The sequence below is a fragment of the Puma concolor genome, chromosome C1 (assembly GCF_028749965.1).
Source record: "Puma concolor isolate L17-30 chromosome C1, mPumCon1.1.hap2, whole genome shotgun sequence".
NCBI lineage: Eukaryota > Metazoa > Chordata > Mammalia > Carnivora > Felidae > Puma > Puma concolor.
Window position 1 is genome coordinate 18649137 of NC_141674.1, and position 12983 is coordinate 18662119.

A 12983-nucleotide genomic window follows, 5' to 3' on the forward strand; every position below is an offset into this window, starting at 1 on the left:
TTATTTTCTTGCCACAGACTGCCTTTAATTAGCTCCGAGGACTACAAAGGGGAATTGCGTTATAATAGGAGCAGCTTGAAGGAAGGCTGTCGGCTCCCAGACCTGAGGCTGCTGCTTGTCACCAGCCACAACCAGGTTTGGCGGGAGGGTGTCCGCCTCAGAGGTGGCGGCCCCTCCTCCCCCCGCCACGACTCTGTCCCCATCTGCAGCCATGCAGCCGGCCTCAGCCTCTCTCTAGGGAGGAGGAAGGGGTCCCACCTCAGACAAGCCCTTGCAGAAACCTTTAAACAATAAGCACCCAAATGTGCCTCGGTCCCTGCCCGGAGCTGGCCGCCCAGGGACGGTCTCTGAGTCACTCCGTTAGCCGGCAGTGGGACAGGCCGATGGGCAGAAAGGCAGACAGACAGTCAGACCAACTTCGGTATCTCAGTTGACCACCTCAGCTGAGAAAAGGCAACCCCAGCTCCCTGAACCTTGGAGTTGCGGACCCCACGCAGCTCCTCTCTCTATTCTGGAGGAGAACCCGTCTCCGTGAGTCACCCAGAGGCACTGCCCTCCTGCACGGCCCATCCACAGCCTCAGACGGTCGGAATGTCCCAACCGGAGGAGTCACAACAGAGAGGTTAAGTTACTTGCCTAAGGCCACTGGGCAAGGTAGCCACTGACCTGGGACGCAGGCTCAGGGCCACTGGACCCCCAGTCTCAGGTGCCACGGCCCCATCTGGACTCCTGCTGGGGGTTGGCGGGGGGTGGGGGAAGGCAGCAGGGGGTTGCCTGAGACCATGGCGCATCAGCCTTACGAGCCGGACAGAGGCAAGAAAAGTCTCTCCCTGAACCCTAGCCTCCATCAGCGGCCCCAAGTGGGGGATCCTGGAACCCTATCTTTTTTGAAGGACACAGCCCAAACCTCTGGGTCACTCACTCTAGGCCACGAATAGAGGCAAATCCAGCCAGAAACACTTTCTTCTCCTCTGTGACCAAGGTTATAAACCTCCCCCAGTCCTGCTCCCCCCGCCCCCCCCAACACTTAGCCAGTTTCAGTGCGCCCCAGAGCTATGCAAGCTCTCGACAAAAGCCTGTAGCCATCTCTTCCCTCTGCTTCCCTCAGTCCGGGACGACTTGGAAAGCACTGGAGAAGTCCTCAGAAAGATCTTTAGATCCATGGCTCTTGACAGAAGCTGGTCTGGCTCTGGGGGGACTGAGTGTGCCCCAGAGCCCGCGTCTGCCTGAGCTCAGGGGGAGGGTCCAAGCTCTCCGGGTGGGCCAGGGGCGCCGTCAGTGAGGCAAGAAGCCTCAGGTCACAGGGACTCCCTCCATGTCCTCTCCGCCCCAGGACCCTTCGAGGTCGGCCTTTGAGGTCTTGTGGTATCCATTTCCCCTACCACTTGCTGTCCCCACCAGCTGAGGATAAAAGTCCCACGAAAGTCCACTCCAGGAGACCACGGAGGCCACCAACCCCTCTTCCCACCTCAGGCTTTCAAGAGTCCGCGGATTTAGGTAGGCAGGCCGTGCCCTTGAAGGCAGCCAGGGTGCTCGGTGGAGGGACGCGGTCCGGGGCCTGGCCACAGCTCCCCACCCGAAAGGCTCAGCCCAGGGCCCTGGGCAATCGTTACTCACCACGGATGAAGGTCGGCGAGTAGGTCGGGAAGGAATCGAAGATGCTGTTCGAAGCCATGCCCCTCTCTGAGGAAGGCGAGAAATCAGACCTTCAGGGGGTCGGGTTGGGATTGACTTGGTTGGTTGTTGTTTTATTTTTTCCTGGCTACTTTTGAAAATAAAAGGGGGGGGGGTGGTGTCGCTTTTTGTTTGTTTTTTTGTTTTGTTTTGTTTTGTCTCTTTTCCCCCCCCTATTGCTACGAAAAAGAAAAAAGGAAAGAACGCGAGAGTGTGTGTGTGAGCGAGAGAGAGAGAGAGAGAGAGAGAGAGAGAAAAAAATCCCCAAGGAAAGTAAGTTTCTGTTTGTACCCAAGAATTTGGATTCCCAGTCCCACAGGAATGTCTAGCCACAAATTTTCAACAGAAGCGTATGCAGAGTGTATCATTAGATGGCGGGAAGGGGCCTTCAGCAGCCAGGGCGGAGAAGCATGTAGGGCAGGGAGAGCAGAGCCAGGCCCAGCATCAGCGCCACGGGGAATGAATGAATGAGGCTCACCCCCGACGGAGCCCAGGCTCCAGTGGGTGCGAGGGCGGCCCGGGGGTGGGGAGGACCGGGAGCCAACCAGCTCCCGCGCAGGGCCCTGAAGGCGGCTGAGGGCCTGGCCTTGTGGTTCTGTGGTTGAGGGACCAGGCCTTCACAGTGTCAACCCAACCTCAGCTCACAGGATACAAGAAGCCAGCTCGCGGCCTTGGCCCATTGGCTGGGCTGTGGTCACCTGGGCTGTGATGTCACGGCCTCTTAGAAGATCTTGTGGTTGCCTCTCTCTCTTTTTGGAAAAAAGAAAAAAAAAAAAGAGGGAGAGAAAGAGAAAGAGAGAGAGAGGAAAAAAAAAAAAAGTGATGGCTTTTATTTGTGGGGCTGGCCTCAGCACGCGGCCCAGGAGCAGAACCGAAAGCAGTTGGAGGGGGTGGCCGGGCGGTGGTTTGGATCCTGCAGGAGACTCATTTTTAATTAAGGCCAGTGTTGGCCTGGGCGGGCCCGGAGGCCCGAGGGCCCTCCCCAGACCCACCGGCGGGTGGCAGGGCTCTCCTCCGCGCCACCCAGCCCCTGGGCTGCGGCTGACACCCTGCCACAGTCCACCGCCACCGTTGCCGGGGAGAAGCGTCCACATGTGTGGCACTGGAGGGGGATTTTATGGGACGTGGGATTAATACACAGGGAAATTCGTGGAGTGGCCTCACCAGGGCTCACACCCCAGCGCAGCCTGCACGCTGAGGCCTCCCTTGTGAAAGCTGGCGGCGGGGGGCCCGTCCAGGCCAAGGAGCCCTCAGCAGGGCTCGGGTTCTGAGCCCCTGAGCTTGGCATTCAAAGCCCTTTGCTCATTTTGCCCGCTGTCACGTCCTCGGGGTTCTCTGTTGCAGCCTAACGTGCCTGGGCTTTCCGGCCTCCAGGGCTGGCCCCGCCCCGCCCTGCCCTGCCCCATGGCCCTTAATCAGGGCACTTTTTGAATCCTTTGTGGCCCAGGAGGTTCAAGGGATTCTGAAGTAGAAAAGACATGGGAAATGATTCACTTCTACACTTCTGTGTCCCCAGGGGTGTGTGTGTGTGTGTGTGTGTGTGTGTGTGTGTGTGTGTGTGTGGCGGGGGAGAGGGTGGTGGCTTTCACCATTTCCCTTGCAAGCTGTACTCGCCCATTGCATAGGTCAGACACTGAGGCGTAGGATGTTGAAGTCAGCTCGTGCAAGGCCACAGAGTATTGTAGTGGGATTAGAACCCAGCGTCCGGTTTATGAGCCTGGGCCTCAGCCATAGTAGCACACAGCAGCCTGCAGCGCCCTCTAAGCTCCGTCCTGAGACTCAGAAGCCCGGGCACTGGCCCCTGGTCCCTCTCAGGGAGCCTGAGTGTGGAGCTGGGCCCCAGCAACCATCCTCGGACTCACGGTGGTGTCTAGGCCGACGCAGACCAGGGCGGGCATCTAGAGAGAGGAGAGGCTTGTCCAAGGTCCCACGGAGACCTGTTTCCGCCCACAGCCAGGCTGGTCACTAGGGAGCAGGCCGCCCTCGGAGACTCGCTGCCTGTGCCTCATTTGGAACCCCGTGAAGGCTCAGTCTTCTGTTCCTCAATGGCGAGTTGGCGGTGGTAGAGTCGGTGATGGGTTGTCATTTCTCCAGGGAGGAAGCAGGTTTATGGTGAAAGCCACAGGGCTCTCGAGTCAGATTTGAGTTCCACCCTCAGCTCTGCTGAATCCCAGCTGCAAGTCCTGGGGCAAGTCATCTCCCCGCTCTGGGCCTCAGTTTCCTTCCCTATCAAATGGGGATAACACATTTCTCGGAGGGACAGGCGACCGGGTGAGGACACCGTAAACATTTCCTTGCCAGAGTCTCCGTGACGTAATTTGGGGTCTGTTATGAGTAGGCCCAGGTAAAGAGGCCTCAGTCACATCGGAGGGCAGACTGCCCCCACTGGAAACCCACCAGCTGGCCTGGCCTGGGCAGGGCTACTTGAGTCAGGAGCACACACGGGGCCCCGGCCTCCTGGTTACATTTGGAGCGTTTTGGGGTCTGCCGCGTTGTGAAATAGATCAGAGACAGACACGGCAGGAAAGACCCTCTTTAACCGAAGTGGAAACTGAGGTCCCCGGAGGGGCAGAGACTCAGCCAAGCTCACCCAGTGAGTCAGTGGAACCCTGGCCCCCTGCTTCCCAGCCCGGGAGCTGTTTCTGACATACCAGCACCACCTCCAGTTTCTGTCATCCCACCCTACACGCTTTGCTGTTTTTTCCACGTGTCAAAGTGAGTCCCCCTATAATACCTGTAACTTGGTCACCCCGAGGGACTTCCCCTTCCCCGGAAAGCTGAGCCCGGGCCCAGGAATGGGAGGAGGCCCAGGAGGCTGTGTCGGCCCCAGGGGCACCTCCGCACAGGGGGTGGTTTAACGCGTCCCTGCGACAATGCAGCAAGCACACGCCGGGTACCACGCTTGCTCCTGCCCTCGAGAGGCTTAGAATCTCCGCGTGGCCCTCAGAAGCATGTGCCACACTGAACGAACCTCTGGAGGCCACTGGGGAAGCAGAAAGAACATTCCTGGAACCTGACTTTGGAATATTCCTGACGCCGCGAGATTGTGGGCGAGAGGCTTTATTTTTCCGAGCCTGCTTCCTGGCCTGTGACACGGGGCCAACTGCAGTACCTACTTGCAATTGCAGAGAAGATTAAATGAGAAAATACTGTGAGTGTGCCTGGCACACAGTTTCTCAGTTTCTGGAGTTCCCTCCTTTTAGCTCAGACTGCGCACTCCCTTGGCGTGCAGCGGACAGCTGGGTTTCCTCCGCGCGTTCGACGGTCTTCCTCCTGTTCCGGCTGACGCCAGCCCAGAAGGCATCTCCTACAATTTCTTCTTTAAAGAATGGGGATGTAGAGATGCATACGAAGCCATCAGCACCCAGGAGCATCTAGATTTTGCTATTCCCCCCCCAATCTTTCACAGTGTCCCACCCATACCAAATTCAATGTATTCTTTAAAAAAATTTTTTTTCTATTTTTAATGCCTGCTTATTTTTTGAGAGGCATAGAGAGACAAAGCCCAAGTTGGGGAGGGGCAGAGAGAGAAGGAGACACAGAATCTGAAGCAGGCTCCAGGCTCCGAGCCGTCAGCACAGAGCCCGACGCCGGGCTCGAACTCACGATCTGTGAGATCCTGACCTGAGCTGAGGTCAGATGCTTAACCGACTGAGCCACCCAGGCGCCCCCGAATTCGATGTATTCTTAGCACCTTGCCTTCACCAAGTCTTTCCGAGGTATTCAGCCTAGTTTCCTAGAAAGAGATGCTCCTGCTTTGCGTCGATGACTTCACATCGCTGCCAGTGAGGGTCCCGTCGGAAAAACAGAAGCCACTTTGAGTACTGGAAACAGAGGAAAGTTAATTCGGGGGTCGCTGGCGACACAGGTGATGGAAGAGCTGAGGAGCCAAACACTGACGGTGAGGAGCCCCAAGATCAGCCACGGCAGGAAGCCGCTGCCACCCTTTGGCGAGAGAGACGCGCAAGGAAAGGTGTTACCAGCACGCCCTCCCCCACCTGCAGAAGCAGGACGGAATGGCATTTGCTGGAGCCACAGAGGAGACTCAGCCGCCACGGCAATGCCCCCGAGACAAATAAGACGGGGGCTCTCTCTTCCTCCCATCCTTCAGTGTCCTCCCAGTGCCTCCCATTGGTGGAGCGGAGCTGGAACCAGCTGACTTGGTGGAACCAGAGCCTTGCATCGTGCAGCCAAATGGGGGAAGAGGGGAGAATGGATCTGAGGGCAAAATGGCCCCCGGACCGGCCTAGTGGCCAATGAGATTTTGTAACCATGAAAACCCAACTGGCAAGAAAGGGTTTGAGAACAAACCCGACTGCTGTTTGGCAAGTTGATGGCTCAGTGGGTTGGTGGGAGCAGAAGGTGTGGATTCCAACCGGGGATCTGCTAGCCAAGGGGATCGATGGGCATGTAACACCAGAGACGCTAGGAAACCCCAGGAGCTGGTGACATGGAGAATAGTTAAGAAAGCACCTACTATGAGTGGTGATGAAATCTGTTTTCTCAACCCGTGTGAACAGCTGGTACTTCCACAGTAACCTTGGGCTGCTGTGAAGGTCGGTTATGCCATCAGTCACGGGCACTGGCCGCAGGGCCCGTCCAGGAACTTTGCAAAGATGGCACCCTCCCTGTACCCATTGGGCCTTCCCAACAACCCGGAGGATAGGGGCAGCTCCCTTCACTTTTCTGATGAGGAAAAGACTAATCCCAGGCATTGACCCCCAAGTTCTAGCCTTTCGAAGTCAACACAGCCAGCTTGGACGAAACGGGCAGCGGAATGGAGGCCGGCACTGGTCTTAGAGTTCCGATTCCGGCTTTCCACCAGTGAATCACAGTGCTGGGCTCACGGAAGGTGCTGGAGAGACATCTGTGCAGGCTGCCCGGGAGGGCAGGGGGAGTGGAGGGGGGCGGGCTCCACCTTCAGGCCCCCGCACGGAGACATCAAGAAAATGTTCCCCTCCCTCCCGGTTCTCCCCAGTCTCTGCGGGGTCCACCCCCTGCCGTAGCGTAGACCCACATTCAGGCTGGAGGACGAGGCCACCCAGGGGTCAGGATACCCAGGCCAAGTCAAAAGATCAGTAGCTAAGGACCTACCATTCGGCAGGCGCGTGCTGAAAGCTAGGTGAAGAGACCCACCCAGGGTCATCCACTCCGCGGGTGGAGGCAGGATTCAAACCAGCCTGCCCTCCACCTGCTCTCTGGGCTCCTTCTCCCCTCCCCACCCCCAGCCTCTCTCTTTCCTGTTGTTTGTTTCATAAAACTGCTCATGGTGCCCCCTCAGAACCAAACCCCTCCCGTCCCCTCCTCCCCCTTCCTGCATCAGCCCCCTTCTCCAGGGCCCCTCTGTGCTGAACCGCTCACTGCCACGTCCGTGTAGCTGCAGGGTATAGCCTAGGCCGTATGTTCAGCTGTCTTTATCCCCAGCACCTGCCTCACCAAGGACCCCCGCCGCTCTTCTCATAGCGTTTCCTCCTGCCTGAAACTCTACCCTAGCGCACCTTTGGGTCGGGATACGTCGCAGTCGTGAGTCCTCTGTTACAAAGGCGGACGCGACCGGGTCGGGGAGCAATGGGGGGCCCGAGAGGGGTGAGCCGCCTGGGGCGGGGGGAGGATCGCAGGCTGAATTCCACCCCAAACGGGGCCGGGGCAGGCACCCCTCTCTCTGGTGAGAGCGTCCCCCATGCCCAAACCATGCCATCGCTGCTGCTCCCCCACCCCACTGCCACCTACACACAAAGCCAACCAGGCAGACGCAGCAGGGATGGTTCTCCCCATTTCGCAGCCAGGAACACTGAGGCTCGCGGAAGGAAAGGTCTCACACACCGGCCGCTTGGCGAGAGGGGATTCAACAGCAGGGGTGCTGCTGCCGTGTCCCCCAGCCCCAGGGTCCCCCTTGACCTCCCCTCTCTCCCTCATGTCCCGTTTGGGGAGGTCCAGGTGCTGGGGACTCGGAGTCAGAAGAGGCAGGTTTGATCCCAGCTTTGGCAACTTCCCAGTCCCGTGGTGTCCGTTGATCCTGTGAGCACCTCACCGCCTTCACCTGTAAAATGGGGAAAATCAAAAGCCCCTCTTTCCCAAGGTGTGTAGATACAGGGGATCCCCGGGAAGGGTTCGCAGCAGGCACTGGGCAGGTAAGCTGCTGACACGAAGAGCCCTGGGCAGCCAGAGGGGTGGGAGGGGGGCCTGTGTGGAGAGGAGGAGGGGGAAGCTGGCGGTGGGAGGGCGCCTGTGGCTGCCCCCAGCAGAGAGGGGCCCCAGGGTCCTGAACCTGGGTCCCAGGCTGCAGGACAGGGCACTGGAGAGGTCCCTCCGGCCACAACACATCCTCCCGGAGATGCTGGTCGGCCCAGAGGCCTCTTGTGTTCCTCTGAGACCTGGAAAATCTTGCCCATAAGACGCTGCCCTCCCTCAGCGTCCCGGGCCCCTCAAAGGAAGAAAGGAAACCCCAAACTGCAGCCCCTTTTGGCTCATAAAACCATCTTTCTCTGGGTCTTTCGGTGGAATAACCTATTTTTAACATCAAAGAGCTCTGCCAGGGGCCTAGACCTGCTGAGGGACCAGCTTTGTGTGACCACAAAGGGGCGGGAGGCGGGCACTCCTCACCGGCTGGGGCGGGCAGGAGGGTGGCAGGAAGGGTGCTCCCACCCGAGGGCTGGCAGAGGGGGGCCTCGGAGGGCCGCCAGCCGGGCTTCCTCCCTTCCCATTCAGTGAGCTTCTCTGGGCCCGGCCTGTGCCCCCCGCGCCTCCTCCCCCCTCCTTCTTACACATTCTCCCCACAAACCTAATAATAACAACCATGACAATAATCATAAACTATTGCTCACCATGTGCCAGGCATTCTTCCAAGAACCTTATGTAAATTAATTCACTTAATTCTCATGGTAATCTGATCATTTCACAGATAAGCATCCTGAGACTCACAGAGGTTCATGGACTTGTTCAAGTTCAGCCCAGAGGGGTGGAACCAGGACTTGAACCCAGACAGTCCATTTCACCATTATTTAGTCTCACTTTACAGCTGAGGAAAAGAGGCTCAGAGAAAATGATGGCCTTGCTCCAAATAACCTGGGTGAGAAATGGTGAGGTCAGGGGGCTCCCGGGTGGCTCAGTCGGTTAAGCGTCCAACTTCAGCTCAGGTCATGATCTCCCAGCTCGCGAGTTCAAGCCCTGTCAGATCTGTGCTGACAGCTCAGAGCCTGGAGCCTCCTTCGGCTTCTGTGTCTCCCTCTCTGTCTGCCTCTCCCCCTGATCGTTCTCTCTCTCAAAAATAAACATCAAAACATTTTTTAAAAAAAGAAATGGTGAGGTCAGGATTCACGACTGGGATCTCTGACCCCAGACCCCTGCCTCTGGGCTCCTAGAGCGTGGCACCCTGGACCTCGGTTAATCCTCTAACAGATGGGGTGTGTATGGGCGGGGTATTCCCATCGTACTAAGAAGGAAACTGAGACCCAGAGGAAAAGAGACTGCTCTGTGCTACAGAGCTGGGAAGTGGTGGAATTGGGATTCCTGAAGCCTTTTCAGCAGACTCCCCCATCCACCCTGCCCCGCCTTCTGCCCTGCCCCCGGCCCCTGCTGCTTTCCTTAAGGCGGCTGGGCCCCTGGGGAAGCCAGGATCGGTTGTAAATTTTAAAAACTGATTTGGTCTTAGTGTTATCCCCCCCCCCCCCCGCTTTATCTCGTTCCCTTTCTCTCTCTCTCTCTCTCTCTCTCTCTCTTGCAATCGTAATGACCCCGTTTGCAGGGGTGTGCCGGCCAGCAAATTTGCTGACCCAGGCAAAAGGAAGGGGGGGTGTCATTATGTGGTTGGGAAATGGTGGGGCATTTCATATGCCACCGATCTAGCATCCCAGGAATTTCAGAAACCCTCAAGGAAATTAGAGAATTAGCTACCATCCCGGGCTGTGGCTTCCTTGTCGCTGTGTGTGTGCATTTTCTTGACTTTAAACTAGGGCACTTGGAGCATCTGTACATAAGGGGCAGCGTCCCAGGCAGAGGGGCTTTCTGAGGTAAGGAGAAAGCCTCTCCAGCCAGTGAGGCTATCGGTAGAGGCTGGCACTTGGGGGGACCAGGCTCAGAGAGGGGCGGGAACTTGCCCTGGGCTACACAGCTAAGGTTAAGATCTACTGCATCAAGTGACTCACAGCTTGAGTCACTTTCTGTGACGCCAGGCTCTACAAGCAACTTGCTGTGTGGAACCAGAGGAGTTTTCTTCCTTACCTGGGTCATTTCTCCTCATCTGTGGAAGGAGGGAATGGGATTATGGTCTTAGTTTCAGCTCCCCCAAAGGCAGACCCTGAGTCTCAGGAATACGTGTAAGCGGTGTATCCGGGAAGTGATCCCAGGAAGCAGGGATGAGGGAGGGGAGAGTGACACAGGGAAGGGAAGACAGCCCATCCATACAAGGTGCAAGGGCAAGCAGCTGCTCTGGGCACCTAGAGCTCTGCCCCACCGGGAATCCTCTAAGGAACTGGCTGGAATACCATGCAGAACTGCTACCCCAGGGGCGAGGGAGCTGGGGTATGAATCCACCAGCACGCATCTCTCAAGCGTTGAGGGTCGTTCTAGGGATGACGAATCTCTAGCAATTCTTGCTTCTCCCCCGCGGGCAAAGCTCACTCAAGGCCGGAAAACATCCTCGGGCCAACCTGTCCTGGAGGGGAGCGATCTATTCAGACCAGTGGGTGATTTCTAAGGCATCTCTTGGCTCTCATAGGCAAGGATTCATGGTTTCACGTGCACCTTCACCAGTATCCTCTCTTATCCCTCCTAAACTGCCATGACATCAGGGAAATGATGTGTTGGGACAGTTGGTGGGGTTCAAAATCGCTCCCTCACCACTTGTCCCAGGGCCTGAGATTCCCCTATCCGTGCTTCGGCTGTTAGCCACTGGTTTTTAAACCTACCAGAACCCCTGGTAGGCAATAGCTTGGGGTGGCCCTGAGGAGGGATGTGCCAAGGATTAGGCTGAACGGGGGAGAGGGGACTCTGTTGTGTCCACTGTTTCTACCAGAGAAGTCTGCTTTGTCTGTCTTTTTATTTTTATTTTGGCTTTTATTTTTTTCTTTAAAGTTATAAATGCTCATGTTTAAACAGCCAAATGTTTCTAAAAGACTTTCCTTCCCACTCCTTACAGAAACCACTTCCAACTCCTTTCACGGTTTCTTTTAGTATTTATTCCATTTCTCAAAAAAACATGCTTACGAAGTTCATTGTGATTTTTTAGTCCTAGGCATTACCTGTTGACCTTCCACCATGGAAGAGGGTTTGGCTCCCTTCTGTCTGGCCCTTTTCATACCATGTACCCTTTCCATCCACCCAGGGTAGTTATTTTAGTTTTAGATTAATTATTTTATTAATTGTATATTTTTATTTTAGGTTAATGACTACTATTTACTCTATTACTATTTTATTTTAGATTAATTATTACTATTTGCCTTTTTACAACCGGATTTTTTTTTTTTTCACAGCTGAGTTATATGTATGCTTTGATTACATTTCCTTGCTTGTACAGCTTTTTGTTTTCCCTGGAGTTGTAGTTTGTTTAACTTTTCATTTGCATAATTTTCTGTGTACTTACCACTGATTCATCCCCAAACTCTCCATGAGTAGTCCAAATCTCCTATTAGGAAATTCACTAACAACAGGTATTTTGTTTATTTTAGTTTTTGGAGTCCTCTTTCCTGGAACCCCCTACCTACTCCAGTCTGGACTGGTTGCTCTCTAGCCTGCTGCTCAGTTGTCAACCTGGGATCTTCGTTTACTGGAATTCTGTTTGCCCCTCTTACACTGAAGCCCTTGTTTTCTGGATTCTTTCTCTTTCTTGGTTTACTCCTTTTGGTGGAGAACATCTTCCAGTAGCTTCCTGAGAAAGGGTGCATGGGAGGTAGATTTTATTTGTGAGCTTGTTACATTTGATGATAACTTCAGCCATACTTTATGGATAGTTTGAAATAAAATTTCCTTTTCAAAGGTATTTTTCCATTCTCTTTTTGCTTTGTGTGCTGCTATTCATAAGTCTGATGACATTCTAATCTCTGAAAATAACCTATTTTCTCTCTCTCCCTGAAGGCTTTGAAGACATTCTCTTTGTCCCACGCATTCTGAAATTCCACAGTGCGATGCCTTTGTGTGGTTCTATTTTCATCCATTGTTCTGGACACTGAATCAGCCCTACGATCTGGACATTCACAGTGATCATTCCCAGGTAGTTTGCATGGATTATTTCTTTGATCATTTTCTCCCTTTCTTTTTGGCTGTTCCCCCTTTTTGTTGAGCTTTCTAAAATTCTAAATTATTTAAGAGTTTAATACCTTTTAAAATTCTCATTCTTTCTTATTTTCTATTTCTTTAGGTTGTGTGTTTTAGTCTTTGGGGGGAAGATATCTTTATCTTTTTCTTTCAGTGTTCCTATTGAGTTTCTCGTTTCTGTTATAGTAATTTGAATTTGTACTTTCTGGGTTCTAATTATTGCATTTCACAACTGCCTATTCTTATCACATAGATGTGGTACCTTCTCTTATCTTTCTGAGGATATTAGTGATAGAATTTTTTAAAAGATTTAAACTCTCTGCCTAGTGGGCTTCCTTTAAGTTACTTATTTTATTTTATGTCATTTCATTTTATCTTTTATTTATTTTGCCTTGTCTTTCCCAGTAGAGACTTTCTTCATATGACTGATGATCCTTCTCCATATGCTCTATTTTAATCGTGGGGTACTAAACTCTGATGGGAGGCTCTGTATAATTGTGTGGGACTGCCCGACTCTGGATTTCATATAGAGGGAGGCTGGCTTCATCATTTCCTCATTTAGTATCTTTAGATCTTTCCCCTTAGTCTGCTGAGATTCCCTAGGGTAGATGCTTCTACTGTGTTTGGAGGTTATTGGAGTGGCTGCTAATGTTTTGGGGGAAAGAGGGTTCTAAATTCACATATGTAATGTTCCCTTGATCCTTCACTTTCAGTGTGGTGGCCTCTGCCTTTTACGTGGCTGGTGGTCACCTCCTGTCCAGAGTCCCTCTGCTTTTTTTCTCTCTCCTAAAAACAAGCCTCAAATATTCCACTGGGGTGAGGGAGAAGATCTGGGGGTCTAACTACTTCCTGCAGATTTTCAAATATGCCTCCTGTTCTCAGTTCCTTCCTCACCTCCATTTCCAGACACATGGCTTGTGCCCAGTCGCTGTTTTGCCGGGTAAGAGGTCGGGCTGCTTTCTGGCTTTCCCCACTGCTCTATCTGGGGAGATGCAGTCTCCCAGGTCTGCCAAGACAGTGACTTCTCAGGCAGATGCTCTCCAGGTTCCTACGCTCTG

The 12983-nt window shown here is 54.0% G+C and overlaps 1 protein-coding gene across 3 annotated transcripts in view; it reads right to left on the reverse strand.

Annotated features, from left to right (window-relative positions):
• Positions 1–2198, reverse strand: part of RUNX3 (RUNX family transcription factor 3) — a 59627-nt gene extending 57429 nt beyond the window's left edge. Inside the window, exons 1-2 of one of the 3 annotated variants that reach the window (XM_086716074.1) lie at positions 1966–2198; positions 1618–1706 (exon numbers count right to left, since the gene is read on the reverse strand). In XM_086716074.1, the coding sequence (XP_086572200.1) occupies positions 1618–1706; positions 1966–2042 (166 nt within the window). In that variant the 5' untranslated portion in view covers positions 2043–2198. Of the gene's footprint in view, positions 1–1617; positions 1848–1965 lie in introns of those variants that run through there. The other 2 variants (XM_086716073.1, XM_086716072.1) reach the window with 2 other exon arrangements.
• Between the last annotated feature and the right edge of the window lie 10785 nt (positions 2199–12983).